This window comes from Anticarsia gemmatalis, chromosome 20 (genome assembly GCF_050436995.1).
Source record: "Anticarsia gemmatalis isolate Benzon Research Colony breed Stoneville strain chromosome 20, ilAntGemm2 primary, whole genome shotgun sequence".
NCBI lineage: Eukaryota > Metazoa > Arthropoda > Insecta > Lepidoptera > Erebidae > Anticarsia > Anticarsia gemmatalis.
In genome coordinates, this window is record NC_134764.1 from 731,419 (window position 1) to 750,868 (window position 19,450).

Here is a 19,450-nt window from a genome sequence, read left to right on the forward strand (position 1 = left end):
TAGAGAGAACGGAAGATAGTTTAATAACTAACGAAGACTGCTGACGGATTTCGCTATCTACAGTCAGAGAAAAATTTACCTAGATAGAAATAAGACACAACAGACAGACAGATAAAATAAACTTTAGTTGCCTACCAAACCTAATCAAACCAACTGAAACTGAACTGATTTACCAGTAGTCAGAGGCTTGAAAGTCTGACAACCAGTCTTACCGAGGAGTATCGTGACATAACTCAGTTAACTGTGATGTGGAGGTCAGATAGGCAGTCGCTCCATGTAAAATACTGGAAGCCGCCTCCAACATAGTTGGAAGAAAAACTAGACCGATGATTATAATTATTTTTCTATGTTAATAGTTTTCTATCTTAATAGTTATTCTTTCTAAGTCATTATTTATTAGGAACTAACACGAGTTATCGTTATCGCTTAGTCTAGCGCAGTGCCGATACATGATCGGCGATAGTGATACGATAACTACAATCGGACAAACAAACAATATCTGTTACCAGTCTGATGAAAATGCAAATATGCTTTGATTGACGTTATGATGATTCAGTTTAGATATTGAAAAATACTATTTAGAGAGCATTGTGATGTGTGTTCGTATCTATTGGTTACAGAAGTTGTATGGGATATTATACAAGGTGCTAGTGGATTCGATTCCCATAACAATATAAACAAACTAACGCATTATTGGTTTTTCCTGATGCCTAGAATGTAGAGTTTGCAGGTTTCTCTCGTAAGACGAGAAGGGTTAAGGGCTGAGTTGTCAAGTGGAGGGTTTAGAACTTAGCATTCTTAAAGAACTCTCATGCTTTCATGTTAAGGTTCTTTAAGCGATTTCATCACGATATTAATAGAGAAAACATAACGATCATCGTCTCTTTTTCATCCAAACACACTTTGAAAAGTCATTGGTGTGTTGCTTTAGAATAAATTTTATTGAACTCCTGCCTTCGCATCAATATAATACATTTTCAATGCAATTTAAAAATAGCAATAAACTCATTACATACTATAAACAGTATTAAACAAATAAAAACAAGACAAACCCTTTGATACGCCGCATTACATAAGATATACATAAGTATAACAAGCACAGAATGTGTGTCACGACTAATCTGTTACGACACGACCAGTTTCATTATAATACTACCGTCGTCGGTGACCTGCGAGTGGTTTTACCTATAGCCCGACAACTTATTCATTCGCCGTTTAGTTAGTGGTCAACCTAGTGTCAAAGTTGTTCATGCCACCCGAAAGGCCTTTGACATGGCTTAACAACTTATCTTACTGACAACAACCGGGACCGACTTTTTACGTGCCCTTCGAAGCACGGAGAGACGATCAGTTTAAATATATGCGGGCACCAATGATGGAATGTCCGCGTCAAGGTTGCTTAGCCCACTGATACGAAACTAGCCACCTATACCTACCTAGTTCAGGTGTTTCCTTAACACTGTTTATAGTTTTACTCGTCGAGAATAAATTTATTTGAAGAGGAAAGTCCCGTTAATTGCGGAAAGTTCAGAGTACACAGAATAATCTGTGGATCTTACAGATACATTTTCCGTAAGGGAAAGGGCCTCTGAAATGCTCTATGGCCCAAATGAGTGGGTTAAGCTGCCTTTAGTGCGGATATTCCATGCTTGTAAAATAAATCAGTAAGGCGGGAAACAGTAGATAAAGTTTACCGATATTATAATTGAAATATTTATTCTGAACGGATGCAATATGGGTGTTGCCCCACAGAAAAAAAATGCATGTTACCTATTATAAGTTCATGTCTTATCATGCAGTATAACTAAATAATAAATATGTCTCTCTCATCACGGTATCATCATTATACAGGTGACCGTATATCCCCCCATCAACTTAAACTACAGTTAAACGCGCCGGTTGCACACCTCTGACATATACGCTAATAACTTCAAATTACAATAGGTTGAACACCTCTGACATTTCGTTCGACACAAACAGAACACATAATGCACTTGTTTCGCTTCATCGTAATTGCTCTACAATGTGGCGACCGCCGTTCAGCGCACCTGGTGTATGTAGGTGTGGATGTATGTATGTTTGTGTGTTTGTATGTATGTAATAGTCCATTGTTATGATATAAACGTGAATGTGGCTTATTAGTTGAACTGTTCTTTAAATAACTGTGTTTATGTTGTTATAGAAGTTATGAAGATATTTATGTATATAGTATGTAGCAAAATAAGTAAGGATATTACTTAGTCTCTGCCTTCATCTATACTAATATTATAAAGCTGAAGAGTTTGTTTGTTTGATTGTTTGTTTGTTTGTTTGTTTGAACGCGCTAATCTCGGGAACTACTGGTCCGATTTGAAAATTTCTTTCAGTGTTAGATAGCCCATTCTTCGAGGAAGGTTATAGGCTATATATCATCACTCTACAACCAATAGGAGCAGAGTACCAGTGAAAAATGTTACAAAAAGGGGGAAAATTATGATTCTCTTATGTGACGCAAGCGAAGTTGCGCGGGTCAGCTATGATGAATAAGTTTAATATCATTACTGTCCCACTGCTGGACAAGGATCTCCGAGGATCAAGGGTGGGGTTAGGCTTTGAGTTCACCACGTCTACCAATTGCCAGTTGGGGACTTCGAGACTTGGGGACGTCCCTTTAAAAACTTTTGAGGATGCATGCAGAATTCAAAATTTTAAAGGTGCATAGAGTAACTAATTCCAATGTTATGTGATTTATTCAATTGCGTCTAATACTTATTGAAGTAACCGTCTATTCGAAAAATATAGAACCTACTTTGACAATATTTATCAATTGAATTGGCAAGTATCTTTGGGACACTCTTTTAAATTAGATTTCGTAGCCAAGAAAAAGATTTGTGTGGAAAAATTTGGAAGCGAAATGTATAAGTATGTATTACGAGTTAGATTTAATCTAAAGTTCCGAATACCTAAGCCAAAATTTCCGAAATATGAAGTAGGTAATAAATTATACTTCTGCTTAAACTGTCCTACTGCTGGGAAAGGGTCTCCTCCTGAACAAGGGAGGGGTTAGGCTTTAAGACCACCTCGCTAGCCAACTGAGGGCTGGAGACTTTCCATGCCATCAATCAACGTAGATATAGTAAACCAGAGTATAGTAGAAACTAATAAAATAGCAGCAACATGTTATATAAGCAAAGACCTACTAAAACCTTAAGGACACAGAACCGGCTCTGACAGGTTTGGTTTCCGACTGAGGCAATTTGAATATTAAGTTCAGATCTACAAACTAAACTAGCTGTACTAAATCAAGTCGTTTATTTTTGCATTAAATACGTACATCGACAAAGCTGTAGATAGTGACAATCTATACTAATATTATAAATTGAACGCGCTAATCTCAGGAACTACTAGTCGGATATGATCTATTTATCGAGGAAGGCTATAGGCAATAATATAACATCTAACATCACGCTACGGCCATTAAGAGCGGAGTAGCAACGACAAATGTTACAAAAACTGGGAAAATTATGACCCATTCTCTCTTCGGTGACGCAAGCGAAGTTGCGCGGGTCAGCTAGTATAAAATACATTTCCTGTATTCGAGCTTCTACGAATCGGTGCTCATCAAAGACAGGAACAAAATATAGTTGAGATTGTAACTGACCCAGATTTAAAATATAATGGTCAACTCTGAAATTTCTCTATTTACCGCCCATTTTGGTTAAATTCATACATCAAATCACGTAAAGGCACGAGACAAGTCTACAAAAAGTTATTTTACCCACCGAATACAAAACAGAAAATGATTTAAAAAGCATATTTTATATCATCACGCTACGACCAATAGGAGCAGAGTAACAGTTAAGTGTTACAAAAACGTGGAAAATTCTGACCCATTCTCTCTCATGTGACGCAAGCGAAGTTGCGCGGGTCAGCTAGTCAATAATATATTAAATAACATTAATTACATAGAACTCAATTAGACTGTATAAGCAATAATCGCGTGTGGTCACTGCTGACGCTTACGTATCGAGTTTATCGTTCGTATTACATTAGGTACTGGCAATGAACCGTTCCATCTATACTAATATAATAAAGCTGAAGAGTTTGTTTGTTTGTTTGTTTGTTTGAACGCGCTAATCTCAGGAACTACTGGTCCGATTTGAAAAATTCTTTCAGTGTTAGATAGCCCATTTATCGAGGAAGGCTATAGGCTATATAACATCACGCTACGGTCATTAGGAGCGGAGTAGCAACGAAAAATGTTACAAAAACGGGGAAAATTTTGACCCATTCTCTTAGGTGACGCAAACGAAGTTGCGCGGGTCAGCTAGTTAATTATACAATTATACATGTAAATGTTCTAGTGCAAATACACCGAGAAATACGATCAATGCTTTGTTTTTGTTTGATACGCACGTGTCTTTATTGCTTACTATTTGGACCACGTGTAAAAACTTCTTTCGTGTCTCCAGACATTATATTTCTATCTCTATTTTTCGAAAAACTCCCGCACTAAGACTTGCTCTTATGCCACAGGGACTTTTACAAACATACAAACAACGAACAGAAAGTACAATCAGACTCGAAAGAAATATTTGTGAATATCGCAGAAATTTTATACGTGTGGGAATCGAACCCACGACCTCACGACCCCGACATTCTGGTGGCCATCTTTACCACTGCGTCACGGAGATGGTGACATCACACAATACGTATTTAGTATTTAACAGCACAGACATAAAACTACCATACATGAGTAGGGTGTGTATGCACAGCTATCAACAATGTATGGAAACGCCAGAGTCTATTAATCGGCCATTATAATGTTAATAATCGACGATCGGTGTATTAAAGTATGGGAGCAATGGAACTTAGTTATTTGCTGAACACGTGTCATACATAGATGGAAGTTAAGTGCTTATGTTATCACGTGTAAAGGGTCTTATTTCAATGATTCGAATCGCTAGATGCGGTAAGTACCTATATTACAACGGAAAATATTTATTTACGTAGATCATTTCGATATCTATTCGATTCGAATCGATCGATAACTTCACAACAATTTTTTTATGAAACTGAAAACTGACTCAAGTTTGCATAAATTATGTATGTCTTTTGAAAAGTCGATCTAACATCCTACCGTAGGATTCATATGCTTATCTTGTTTACAAGCAGTAAAATCACTGTAAATTGCAAGGTGTACACTCACCAGTTAAAAATGCAGGCGATAAAAATAGACAAATAAAATTATTTCGGTATAAAATTTCACAATTCGCAGACATGCACACACATACACATTTATGTACAGTCAGCTGCAAAAGTCGCTGAGCATTTTTAATCTTTCGAAACCCTATATTCAGATTATTATGCGATATATTATTATGTGAATGAGGTAAGGCAAGTTTGTAGGTATCGTACGCCTTTGGACTCTAACTACCCCTATGCAAAAAAGACGTGATATTATGTATGTATGAATACTATTCCATCGAAAAAGCTTTTGACATAGAATACAAATAATTCAACCCGACTTTAAGTATTTATGAAACTGAAGTAATAAAGAGGTTTTGAAAATACGTCGTTGTTAAACTACTTTTAGAGCTGACTGTACATTGTGTGCGATATTTACTTGAACACACACACATACACTAGTATACTATATGTATTTACACGACATCAACACAAAGAATCAGCGTTCTATTGTCAAGATAACGAACAACAAACAAGAATATTTTGATGGTAATTATGAAGTAATAAATTGCCGTTTTTGTTAGACTACCTAATGGTAAATGTCGTCGTTTAAGAAAATAGTTTTTTTGTTGCCATTATGAGAACGTTTGTCCTTCTTCCGTATGCTTATTTAGAAAGGACGGAAGATTGTTTAATAACTAAAGAAGATTGCTGACGGATTCCGTTATCTACAGTCAAAGAAAAACTTACCTAGATAGAAATAAGACACAAGACAGACAGATAAAGTTAACTTTAGTTGCCTACCAAACCTAATCAAATCAACTGAAGCTGAACTAGTTTACCAGTAGTCAGAAGCTTGTAAGTCTGACAACCAGTCTTACCGAGGAGTACCGTGTTATAACCCAGGTAACTAACTGGGTTGTGGAGGTCTGATAGACAGTCGTCTTATGTAAAATACTGCTATTCAGCTGCTTCCGGTGAGACTGGAAGCCGACTCCATTACAGTTGGAAGAAAGGCTGATGATGACTTAATAGTTATTTTTTCTTTGTCATTGTTTATTAACTAACACGAGTAATCGTTATCGCTTAGTCTAGCGCATTACCGATACATGATCGGCGATAGTGATACGATAACTACAATCGGACAAAGAAATAATGTCTGTTACCAATCTGATGAAAATGCAAATATGCTTTGATTGACGTTATAATGATACATTTATGATATGAAAAAAATACTGTTTAGAGAGCATTCTGAGTTTCGTATTTGTTTGGAACAGCAGCTGCGACGCTACTTTGCAAGGTGCTAATAGTGGCTTCGATTCCCATAATAATAAGAAAAAACGAACACGTTATTGGCTCATTGAATTGAAGAATGTAGAGTTTACAGGTTCCGCTCGTAAGACGAGAAGGGTTAAGAGTTGAGTTCAACTCGCTGATCAAGTTAGGGTTGAGCACTTCGTATTCTTAAAGAACCCTCATGCTTCCATGTAAGGTTATTTAAGCGATTTCATCACGATATTAATAGAGAAAACATAACAACAGTATTTATTTATTATTTATTGATTATAACGATCATCGTCTCTTTTTCATCCAAACACTTTTAAGAGGCATTGGTGTGTTGCTTTAGAATAAATTTTATTGAACTCCTGCCTTCGCATCAATATAATACATTTTCAATGCAATTTAATAATAGCAATAAACTCATTACATACTATAAACAGTATTAAATAAACAAAAACAAGACAAACCCTTTGATACGCCGCATTACATAAGATATACATAAGTATAACATTCAAGCAAAGAATGTGTGTCACGACTAATCTGTTACGACACGACCAGTTTCATTATAGTACTACCGTCGTCAGTGACCTGCGAGTGGTTTTACCTATAGCCCGACAACTTAGTGTTCATTCGACTCTAGTTACCACAGTTAGTGGTCAACCTGGAGGCGATCAGGTTTAGCGATTGACAACAACCGGGACCGACTTTTTACGTGCCCTTCGAAGCACGGAGAGACGATCAGTTTAAATATATGCGGGCACCAATGATGGAATGTCCGCGTCAAGGTTGCTTAGCCCACTGATACGAAACTAGCCACCTATACCTACCTAGTTCAGGTGTTTCCTTAACACTGTTTATAGTTTTACTCGTCGAGAATAAATTTATTTGAAGAGGAAAGTCCCGTTAATTGCGGAAAGTTCAGAGTACACAGAATAATCTGTGGATCTTACAGATACATTTTCCGTAAGGGAAAGGGCCTCTGAAATGCTCTATGGCCCAAATGAGTGGGTTAAGCTGCCTTTAGTGCGGATATTCCATGCTTGTAAAATAAATCAGTAAGGCGGGAAACAGTAGATAAAGTTTACCGATATTATAATTGAAATATTTATTCTGAACGGATGCAATATGGGTGTTGCCCCACAGAAAAAAAATGCATGTTACCTATTATAAGTTCATGTCTTATCATGCAGTATAACTAAATAATAAATATGTCTCTCTCATCACGGTATCATCATTATACAGGTGACCGTATATCCCCCCATCAACTCAAATTACAGTTAAAGTACTTCGACGGTAGGACACCTCTGACATATCCGCTAATAACATCAAATTACAAAAGGTTGAACACCTCTGACATTTCGTTCGACACAAACAGAACACATAATGCACTTGTTTCGCTTCATCGTAATTGCTCTACAATGTGGCGACCGACGTTCAGCGCACCTGGTGTATGTAGGTGTGGATGTATGTATGTTTGTGTGTTTGTATGTATGTAATAGTCCATTGTTATGTTATAAACGTGAATGTGGCTTATTAGTTGAACTGATCTTTAAATAACTGTGTTTATGTTGTTATAGAAGTTAAGACGATATTTATGTATATAGTATGTAGCAAAATAAGTAAGGATATTACTTATAAATAAATATATAATATCCTTACTTATTTACTTAGTCTCTGCCTTCATGATGAATAAAATTTAAGTATCATTACTGTCCCACTGCTGGACAAGGATCTCCTCCCGCGTTGAGGGTGGGGTTAGGCTTTGAGTTCACCACGTTTCCCAATTGCCAGTTGGGGACTTCGAGACTTGGGGACATCCCTTCAAGGACTGTTTTAATAAACTCTTGAAGATGTAAGTTTTTATGATGATGATGACAAAATTTTACGTAGTTATGTTTACAGTGCTTCCAAGGCTTAATTCAAAATTTTGAAGGTGAATAAAGTAACTAACTTCAATGTTATGTGATTTATTCAATTGCCTGAAATACTTATTGAAGTAACCGTCTATTCGAAAAATATAGAACCTAATTTGACAATATTTTTCAATTGAATTGGCAAGTATCTTTGGAACACTCTTTTAAATTAGATTTCGTAGCCAAGAAAAAGATTTGTGTGGAAAAATTTGGAAGTGAATCGTATTACGAGTTAGGTTTAATCCAAAGTTCCGAATACCAAAGCCAATTCTTCTGAAATATAAGGTAGATAGGATACTTCTGCTTAAACCCTTAGTTTTATCCAGTTACTGTTCTAATGCTGGGGAAGGGTCTACTCCCGAACGAGGGAGTAGTTATGCTATGAGTTCCCCACGCTGCCCAAGTGCGGGTTTGGATCTTTCCATACCGTCAATCAATGAATAATAAACCAATGTAGTAGAAACTCATAAAATAGCAACAACATGTTACATAAGCAAAGACCTACTAAAACCTTAAGGACACAGAACCGGTACTGACAGGTTTGGTTTCCGACTGAGGCAATTTGAATATTAAGTTCAGATCTACAAACTAAACTAGCTGTACTAAATCGGGTCGTTTATTTTTGCATTACATACGTACATCGACAAAGCTGTAGATAGTGATAATCTATACTAATATTATAAAGCTGAAGAGTTTGTTTGTTTGAACGCGCTAATCTCAGGAACTACTGGACCGATTTGAAAAAAAAACAGTGTTAGATAGCCCATTTATCGAGGAAGGCTAGGCTATATATCATCATGCTACGACCAATAGGTGCAGACTATCAATAAAAAATGTTACAAAAACGGGAAAATTTTGACCCATTCTCTCTTATGTTACTAGCTGACCCGCGCAAGTTGCGCGGGTCAGCTAGTGATAATATAAAATACGTGTTCTGTATTTGAGCTTCTAGAAATAGATGCTCATCAAAGACTGTAACTGACCCAGATTTAAAACATAATGGCCAACTCTGAATATTGCTCTTTTACCGCCCATTTGTGTTTAAATTCATCAAACACTAATTAAGTTTCGTTTCATCAAAACATGCAAAGGCACTAGACAAGTCAACAAAAAATTATTTTACCACTAACTAAATAAAATAGCAAATTTATAAAAAACAGCTATTGTTTATCACAAATAGGGTCATAAAACGAAATATCGGGGACCCCCTGAATACAACAAACACGAATGGCAATAAATAGCAAATGAATGCGTTATCATATCAACATCAGATTGCGTTTTATTGCGTGAACAGGACGCGATATGGACAATGTCCTTCGATAGAGCTTAGTAACTCGTGAATTTGTATGAAAAATGTCATACGTGATAAACTAAAATCTACCTAGCTATTTTAACGAGAAACCTTTCACTCTTTATATGAATCATTTCTTCGGCTCCTTACCCAAATGGTAACTGGACTTCATTAAGGAAACTGCTGTCTGTCTATTAGTGTCTACCCCAGGCTGTATCTCACGAATCGTAATACCTAGTTATACAGTTGAAAATTGCATAGATTACGTATTTCTGTGCAACTTTCAACATTTAAAAATAAAATAAAATCATTTTTAAGGGGACTGCGCCGTATTATAAAAAACTGTACGGCGCAGTCCCGCAGTCAGTACGTAAGTCCAACTTTTTTTGTCTGTAGTCCTTTAAATAGGTAGTAATTGATTGTGGTCTCTGGGCACGAGTGGCACAGAATATCTGATGAAAAGATATGAATGACGATAGTGATAATGCACAATTCTTTATCACCGCATCGCGGTATCCCTCATTCAAATAATCTACTTTTCATCCTAGGAAATAGTCAAAAAATCTCTAGAACGGCTCACAAAGTCATGGACAGAAACAGTCTTCATTGATATTTTATAACACTGTTGACCGTCGCTATGTATTCCATACATTTATAATTCCAAAGTTATTGATCGGTTAAACTACTGGGCAAGCGACAATGGCCTAATGGCAGTCACATTGATTACCCATTAGAAGGTCGCCGGTTCAAAACCAAACGGTGAACTTTATGAACTCAATATATTATTTGAATGACTATGAAAGTTTAGTGATAGCGATTTAATCGTTAAGAATAATTTTAATAGTTATAGTAATATACTGAAAGAATCGGTGTATATTTTAAGTTAAATATATATTTACTTATCACGAGGTATATTCTCTATTAGAGGCAGTGTTTCAGCAGGTATACGTACGTTCTTTTAATTGCCATAAGATCTCATATACGTAATAGAGTTCATACGCACCGTTAAGAGAAATCTAACAAAGGCCTTCGAAATTTTTAAATTCGACATTCCCTGTATCATATAGAATGTGGGATAAAATGACAGAGTTTCAAAGTAATCAGAATTTATGGTTTAAAGATGAAAATGAGTAAATAAGACTAGCGGAGAAACAAAAGACGGCGAGAACAACCACTATTTAAAGAGCCTGGGTTTACCAGTCCATATAGATTATTATAGATAGATATCTTTGTATCCTCAAAGACAGTTTAAAAAAACGGCCGCATAGAAACATCAAACTGTTTTAAACCTACATATTATGTACGTTAACAACAGTGTCCTATCAACTACCATCTTCAATGTGATAGCATTACACGAATTGTCCATCAATCAACACATCGCCAACACAATTGACGTCCTAATTTAAAATCTCACACCAATTTAAGTACTTAGGACTTCTGGGCACGACTGTCTAGTGAATTTTTCGCTATCTATCTATCGTATGGTTACTGGTCAACCTAGTGTAAAAGTTGCTTAAGCCGCCTGAAAAGCCTTTAACATAGCTTAACATCTGTTTTCTTAATTGACTACAACCGGGACAGACTTTTTACGTGCCCGAAGCACGGAGACGCTCAGTTCAAATACCACTATGCGATCACCTATCTAAAGAATGACTCGGCCAACGGTTGCTTAACCCACAGATCGTTTACCGACCGGTGAACACAACTGGCTATGAGCGCCTCAAATTTTTCCGCATTAGGGCCAGTTTCACAGCTAATGTAGAACTTATCTTATAGACAAATTGCCAGAAAATGTATGAAAAGCTGTCAAAATTTCATCTGAGAAACAAACAAAAGAGAGGCTTCGTTACACGTCATACAGAGTTTCATTCAACGTTTCAGATGTAAGGTTCAGACGTAAACATCCTGCGCGTGATTGTGATACAATATCAATCGGATATCGACGAAGCGAGATGATAAACATAGTTATTATATCGTACGGTATCTGAGCGGACATACTACGGAGGGTTTCCTCCGCCTCCGTGGCACACGCCTCATCCGTTTGACACTTAACAGTGGCATTGCCACTAAAAAAAAACATAAATTGGAAAGCTTGGATGAATGTTTCTTACGCAACAACTGCTAAACGAATTTTGACGAAATTTGGTACACTTATAGCTTATAACCTGGATTACACGAACGAAGGCGAGAGAAGAGACTAGTGAACTAAAATTGATGTTTTATCAAATAGTATCGGCGTTAGATTACATCAACCTTAAAATATTCACCAAATATGGTTATCAGACAATAAATACTTCATGTGCAATAATATATTACAAGGAAAACGTTAGGCGATAATAAGGTACTTAATGAAAATATTTAAGTTATGAATTAGACTCGCAACAATAGGAAATCTCTTAAGAAGGCAATTAATCACAGAAACTCGAGTACAGCGAAACTAATCCTTATAATTAACATCGAAAATAGACAATCTAATCAAATACTACGAAAACAGAAAATATCTTCAAATGGTATAATGGAAAACACGGGAATAAACTTAAAAACGCATTTTACCTAGAAATTCCTGTAGTTTAGACGCAAGTAACACTGGCTTTAGTTACAGGCTGACTGACTTCAAAAATTAGGGTCCGGCCATTACGCTCTCATTCCACGACGCCCTCGGCCAGGACGCTCTCGAATAGAAAAAAACTGTTGGTCCACCACGCTCTCGGCCAGCACGCTCTCACTTTTTATGTTTTTTGGTAGGACACTTGAGTAAGTACAGTTTAGAACAAAATTGTAAAGAAGTTTTAAGAGTGTGTAGTAAGTAATAAAATCCTACTACTATTATAAAGGCGAAAGTTTGTAAGTATGGATGTATGGATGTTTGTTACTCTTTCACGTAAAAACTACTGAATGGATTATGATGAAATTTGGTATGTAGATAGCTGGAGTCCTGGAACACCTATCGGTATCCTTTGTTTTCGTTAGCTCATGGTTTATTGCACCAATAAGTTGTTTACGCCACCTGCACCCCATTCTGCCCCTCTCGCTCTCCGTGTATCATAAAAAAGGGACAACGAATAGAAAAAGATAACCAACGTACAGTAGACTGGTTTGTATGTTATAATAAGGACTTAAGTATTAATAATTTTGTTTGATTGAATTTTGTCTTCGTTGATTAGGATTGTTATAAAAATGTTGTTATTATATTCAAATTCAAAAGATCTACTTTTGTCTTCGTTGATTAGGATTATTATAAACATATTGTTATTATATTTAAATTATCTTATTATATAAGAAGTCTATTTCAGGTTGAGATATATGACACAAGTTGATATCGCGTCATTCACAATAAAAACTGATTATTTTATACGAAGCAGTTTGAACCTCTCAAGCGCCCGGCCACCGTGTCACGGTTGAATATTCTACCCCCGTCAAGCGCCCCGCCACCGTGGTACGGCAAAACGATCTTCCTTTAAAAAAACGTAGAAACGAAATACTAAAACTATGTTAATCCCTTTCAAACATATTTGACATTGAAGCTGATGAAACGAGACGACGATCTAATGCATACACTTGAATAAGTGGTTGATATAGGCCAGAGAGCACCTTAAACAACATCTGACCTTACGACATGTTCCTTTATGACCAATATTGTAAATCCTTTTTTTAACTAATTTTAAAGATTTGAGGTTATTTTACAGTTGGATTTTAATGTCATTATTCATTAACTACACGATAAGACCTTTCGTCATATTATTTTTTTTGCCTAAAAATATTTTTTAGACTTTCTTCAAACACATGCCTAAAGCACAAAATATTCAGATTAAACCGACTATTGTACTACCACTATCAAATATTATTTGTGGTTTATTTTTTTAATCTATAGCAAATTTTATGTAGATTTCAAATATATAAGGTATGACTAGGGTGTTAGTATTAAAATATGACGGAATCGGCGCTTAAACGCCAACCGCCATTTCAATTTCGCGCGCCATTTTTGGCCCGGACGCTTAACGGTATATTTGAATTTTGACGTTGGGGCGCTCGAGAGGTTATAAGTTCAATCCCTTTCATAGATGCATGTAGTTAGTATTTCACAAATTACGAGGCGTATCCTCTTTTCTCCCTTACCGGGGACGATGGCACTTGATTTGTGTCAACTGGCCCGGTAAACATATCACCGGGCCAGTTAAAACTTATTTTCCCATGTGGCCCGGCGCCGGGCCAAGTCACCGGGCCAGATGGGATACAGTCTTAATTTTAAGTAAAATAAAATTAGAAGCAATATATTCAAAATTAAATTAAATTAAAGAACCACTTTCGTTTTTAACAGTACTTGCTTCAGCATCCTATTAAAAAAAGGTTTATATAAAAAGTGAGAGCGTGCTGGCCGAGAGCGTGGTGGACCAACAGTTTTTTTCTATTCGAGAGCGTCCTGGCCGAGGGCGTCGTGGAATGAGAGCGTAATGGCCGGACCCAAAAATTATGCCCAAAAAACAAACAAAAGTCACTCACCCTCTCCTCCAAATGTGTAACACCAGCTAGACTCTGGTAAAACGTGGGCGTCTCTAAATCCTGGGCAATATTCACTTCAGACAGCAGCCATTTGGACAGCACTGTCGCATCTTTATGTATCAGGAGCCAGGACCGGAACTGGTCGAACGTGACCTTCTCTCCAGTACCGAAGAGGCTGAGGAGGACTTCGTTAGCCCTGTGGCTGGCTGTGACCGGGAGGGATGTGTGCTCCAGGTGGAGGGTCCTCGCGAAGTCACGCTTGTAGATGTACGTGCCATTGTCGCCCTGGTTGTTCACGTAGAGCGTCCAGAGAAACCTAGAATGGTGGCAATTGGTTAATAAGAGGTTAACTTTGAGTTATTGTAGAAAGTTTTTAAATTACTGGGTCGGTTGTAAAGATGTTCTTTCAAATGCAAAGTTTTTCATTCTTACTACGGAAAATGTTTCATCTACGTGGATAGAATTTAGCAAAATTTTATTAAGTCTATAACTCAAAATTTGCTTAATACATTTATCGAGGGCATGCGTCCTCAACCCGCACTTGGGCAGCGTAGTGCACTCAAGGCATAACCCCTCCCCTCGTTTGGGAGCAGCCCTTGCCCTGCAGTAATGGGTCAAAAAAAAACTTTAGACTTATGAAGGCTCTACATCGTCACAATACATAATGTGCAGTACCTATGTGCGTGAATGCATAATTTCTGACAGTTTCGCATCTAGTCATATGTGTGAACTTAGCATTTATAAGTCCCAAGCGCCATCGAAGTCATAATTATTAATGCGGGACTTGTCTTAAGTAACTACAATGTCTAGTAGCCACAGTATTGTGCTAATGGAGTCTGAATTGAAGTTAATGATCTGCCATTGACCGACAAAGTAGTGTTTGCGATATTAATATCAATTTATCTTTGTTTAACTTGTAATGGTGATATAACTGGCGTACTGGAGCAAAGCGTCAGCATCAGAACTATGTCAAATTCTGATAATAATAGCAGATTATTAATTAGATATGGCCATTATGATGATGTACCAAAAGTTTTGAGACTAGTGACTATGGAGTAGCTATTATCAATCGTTAAGTATAGTCATTTGCTGGCAGCTGACAGTGCGAATAGACTCATGAGAAACACTTGACCAATGGATTTTAGAAGTTTGTGAGATAGTAGTAGTTAAGATGGTCCCAGGGCCCAGGAACAAATTCCGTCGTATGTCACCGTTTCGTGTAAGGGTGATATCGTAGTTTTGTTTCCCAAACAAAATAAATATTCTTGTGAAATCCACATTTTATTCGCCTGCATAATTATTAAGTACCTAGTGAGTTTACAAACTCCCTAAAAAAATAGTGATCGATGTAAACAATCCTAAATAACACTCAACAGTTACTCAACACCTGTGTATTTGACACACACATACACACAATCGTTATATAGCCCGCCAAGTTCATGATTACGTTGAATGGAGCGCTGAACGACATTGCACGTTGAATACAACTACAACTACAACTACACGGCTCGATGCATACCACGCGTTGTTGTAACGCGATATCGTAATAACGCGTGAACTTTTACTGTATTTGTTTAGGCAGGCATGTAAGTAAATCAATGTTCTCACTTTTGAATATTTGTTTGTATTAATATTGATTAAATGATGAATTCAAAAGCCCGGTTTTCGCCGCGAGCGGAACGGACCTATAATGACTTCGTTGGTCTCGCAAGCACAAACTGTTTATGTTCTGGGTGTTCTATTTTGGTGGAAATACACGTTTGCAGTTTACGCTTGTGAGTTTAACAAAGTTATTATAGGTCCGGGGCTTTTGGGATACCGGATAGGTATAAGGACCTTCTTTTCCTATGGTTGGTTAAACTGGTAGTAAAATTGCAATTTTCTTCAGGAGGAAAAGTTTTCATTTTGTATGGCTAATGGTTAAACTATAACAATAAAATACAAAATTTATTGTCAGTAACTAGACAATCAATTATATTATTATGTGCCGATCGATTGTCCTCAAGCACTAGACATCAAAGAGACAGGGAAAAATAGTAAATTGAATTTACATTATAATTTAGCATCTCTAACCCCCGGTTTTCTGAGTACTTTTCGTAGTAGTTTATCTATTCAATAGCGCTTTTTATATATGAGTTTAAACGCTATTGAATAGACAAACTACCGCTAAATGTCCCTCAGAAACCGGCGGTAAATCCGGCGCCTAAACAGTGCAACATATAGCAATACAACTGCTAAAATTATCGAGGTGCCTCTAGACTAGAAGTACAGAACGGTCCAATATTTATCCAGGACTTTCGAATACAATTCAATATTAAAACAATTCTAACTAACATCAAAACGATCTATACAATCCTACATATCAAATATAAGTACAAGTCTTTAAGACCTTGCACGTATTAGGACCAAGGTTGTACTCCAGTTCATTGACCCAGCACCTATATATATCTTTATCTAAACTTATCCTAATACATTATTTGCAACTTCATTTAAAACATTATCACTGAAACATACATTTAATTGGTCATGATAATGTTATCAGATTGTTCCGGGCTGTAAACCTATGATATGTTTGATAAAAATGTAATTTGCTGATAATACTTTCCTTCGCGAAGGCGCCATATTTAACCTTATGAAAGAGCATTTATTCGAATGTTGAGTGTATAAGGCTGTAAATAAATAATAAATAAATTTAACCCATTACTGTTCCACTGCTGGGCAATGGTCTCCTCCCGTAATAAGGGAGGGGTTAGGCCTTGAGTCCACCACGCTGGCCAAGTGCGGGTTGGGGACTTTGCATGCCCTCAATAAAGTTTCCTCACGATATTTTCCTTCACCGTTGGAGCATGTGACAATTATTTCTAATACACACATAACTTCGAAAAGTCATTGGTGTGTTGCCTCGGGTTCGAACCTGCGACCACTTGCGTAGGAGGTGAAATTTATACCACTCGGCTGTATAAGGCTATGACTAAAGAAATTATTGAAAGGCATACTTATTCGGATCGGCATATATCGGTCAAGCCGGGCGGTAAAAACAAACATGTATGTTGGGGAAAATGCCGCTCGACGTCACCGCATCCCAATGTTTAAACCAAATTGTGACGATCGGACCCCAAAGAACTATTCTAACGGCACAAGCCGAAAAATGCAGTAATTGTTTCGACTCGATCGTTGTTCGATATATACTGGCGAACCAAACGTGCCGAACCGACTTTGTATGCAGCGAGCCTAACAGCAGAATTTCTATAGGTAAGTTAATTGTCCTTAAAGTAGAACATTTATCCTTCTTCTCAATAATATATATTTAAATCTAGGTAGGTATCTTCTGTTTACCTGAATTATTATTTAAAAAGACCAACAGGTTGTTAAGGAAAAAGTATCAGGTAGGTACCTAATCATTAAAAACTAGGTACCACAAAACCGAAAAGTTGCCCGTTTTAAAAATATTACAGTAAGCAAAAGACCCACAAAATACTCGAGGACAAAGTGCCTATAAAAAGTACAAGACAATTCAAACTGTAGTAATAAAATCAGGATGTAATTCACTAAATTGGATCATTTAACAAGACAACAAGTCCTCCGTTCCTTCCACACACATGAGTTTGGTTGTAAACCTACATACATATCATCACACCTGTTAATACCTGAATTTAAGGCAGAGGTGTATGGAGTACACCCATGGCCTTCCATTTATAACTTTCATCCCATGTAATAAGTCTCTCCCTACGCATCTGTCTGATTATAGAAATGAGATATTCTGGCATGGGATCCCATAAGGGAAAGGCAAAAAAGTTACAGGGAGTGAGTGTATTGCCATATATGAAATACTGAGAGACATTTGTAAACAAGTAATTTGCTGCATCAGTGAACTTATCAGTGATGTCCTTGAACAAGGTCAGACGCGTAATACCTGCATACAGACCTAATGCATGACAAGCGAATGAATCAGTATTTTTCTTTTAAAAGGATATAAGGCAGTGTTGCACCTTCGGGAAACATACAAGTAACTAAGAAATCTACAATAACATTTGATGGCTAATATTTTCTATTTGGGAATTGAGCCCGCAAAATTATAGTGCAACACTAGTGACCATACACTAACACATTCTTATAACAATGACAGGTAATTGTCTAATCTTATAATTACAGTATGCTAGGTTTATAAATACTTACTGCTAAACATTGTAAAAGCACACAATAGAACAATATAAATAGATTTATTTGACGTCAAATATATAATTGTAAACTCAATAATCTGTCCTATCAGGAAAATTTGATACCAATCAAAACAATAGAAAACCGACGACAGAAAATACAACTTCATAAGCAGTAATGACAATACTTGTACGATTTAGGCAGAAAGCATAATCTCAACAAAAACATAAAACAAACAATAGAATGGGAATAAGTTGATACGTAAGCTTCGTACACAATAGATGATGTCATATTTGTGTGGAGATATGCAAAAATTTACATGATTAATACATTCTAACAGGAAGTTGGCAATTGGTATTAAGTTTCCGGTTAATAGTAAGCAGAAAATCACTGAAAACCATTACAAAATTTATATGTACTTTCATTATATTTGTTTAAATCGATGTTTATTCTAGGACAAGAGATTAAACATGAAAGTTTGTGAGCAAAAATAGATGTTTGTCAACAACCACTGAATGGATTTGGGTGACTGTAACCTGAATGGACCCCTAACATACTTTTAAACCTACCAAAATGAAATCTGTTAAATGCAGTTATAAATAAATATTTTTATTATTAATGTAGTAAATATAGATTTAAGTAATGTTATTATCATAAATCGGATTGACGGACACTAAATTTTAAAAACATATTTATGAACAAAAGAAACATTCTTGCTCTTAACTATTATAACATTCTTAGAATTATGTATAAGAATGTTGTGGAAGGCTTCAAAATATTACATAACGTTTGCATAATGTAAATACATCTGAAGTAGTTCTCTACAGAGCATGATACATTTTATAGGTATGTCTATTAGTATTTGCTAAAAGTAAATAAGCAGGTTTGATATGTTTGTGTTGACTTTACTAATTTATTAATTAATTATTTAATATTAAATTGATTTGCTATCAATATTATAGGTGATAAAAGCTTTATAACTATGCTATTTAAAATGTGTGGGTGATTTAAAAGATATATTATTATAAACATCCTTATTTCCTTCACCTAGGAGCCCTTATTTTATTCTAGATCTTCAACTATTTCCATTCTTACACATTCATACTATGAGTAACATTAAAAGTTAACATTCTCAATGTAG

The 19,450-nt window shown here is 36.3% G+C and overlaps 1 protein-coding gene across 6 annotated transcripts in view; it reads right to left on the reverse strand.

Annotated features, from left to right (window-relative positions):
• Positions 1-19,450, reverse strand: part of Usp32 (Ubiquitin specific protease 32) — a 74,669-nt gene that overhangs the window by 53,973 nt on the left and 1,246 nt on the right. For all 6 annotated transcript variants that reach the window (XM_076127737.1, XM_076127736.1, XM_076127740.1 and 3 more), the window contains exon 3: positions 14,152-14,467. In XM_076127737.1, coding sequence (XP_075983852.1) covers positions 14,152-14,467 — 316 coding nt within the window. The remainder of the gene's footprint in view (positions 1-14,151; positions 14,468-19,450) is intronic.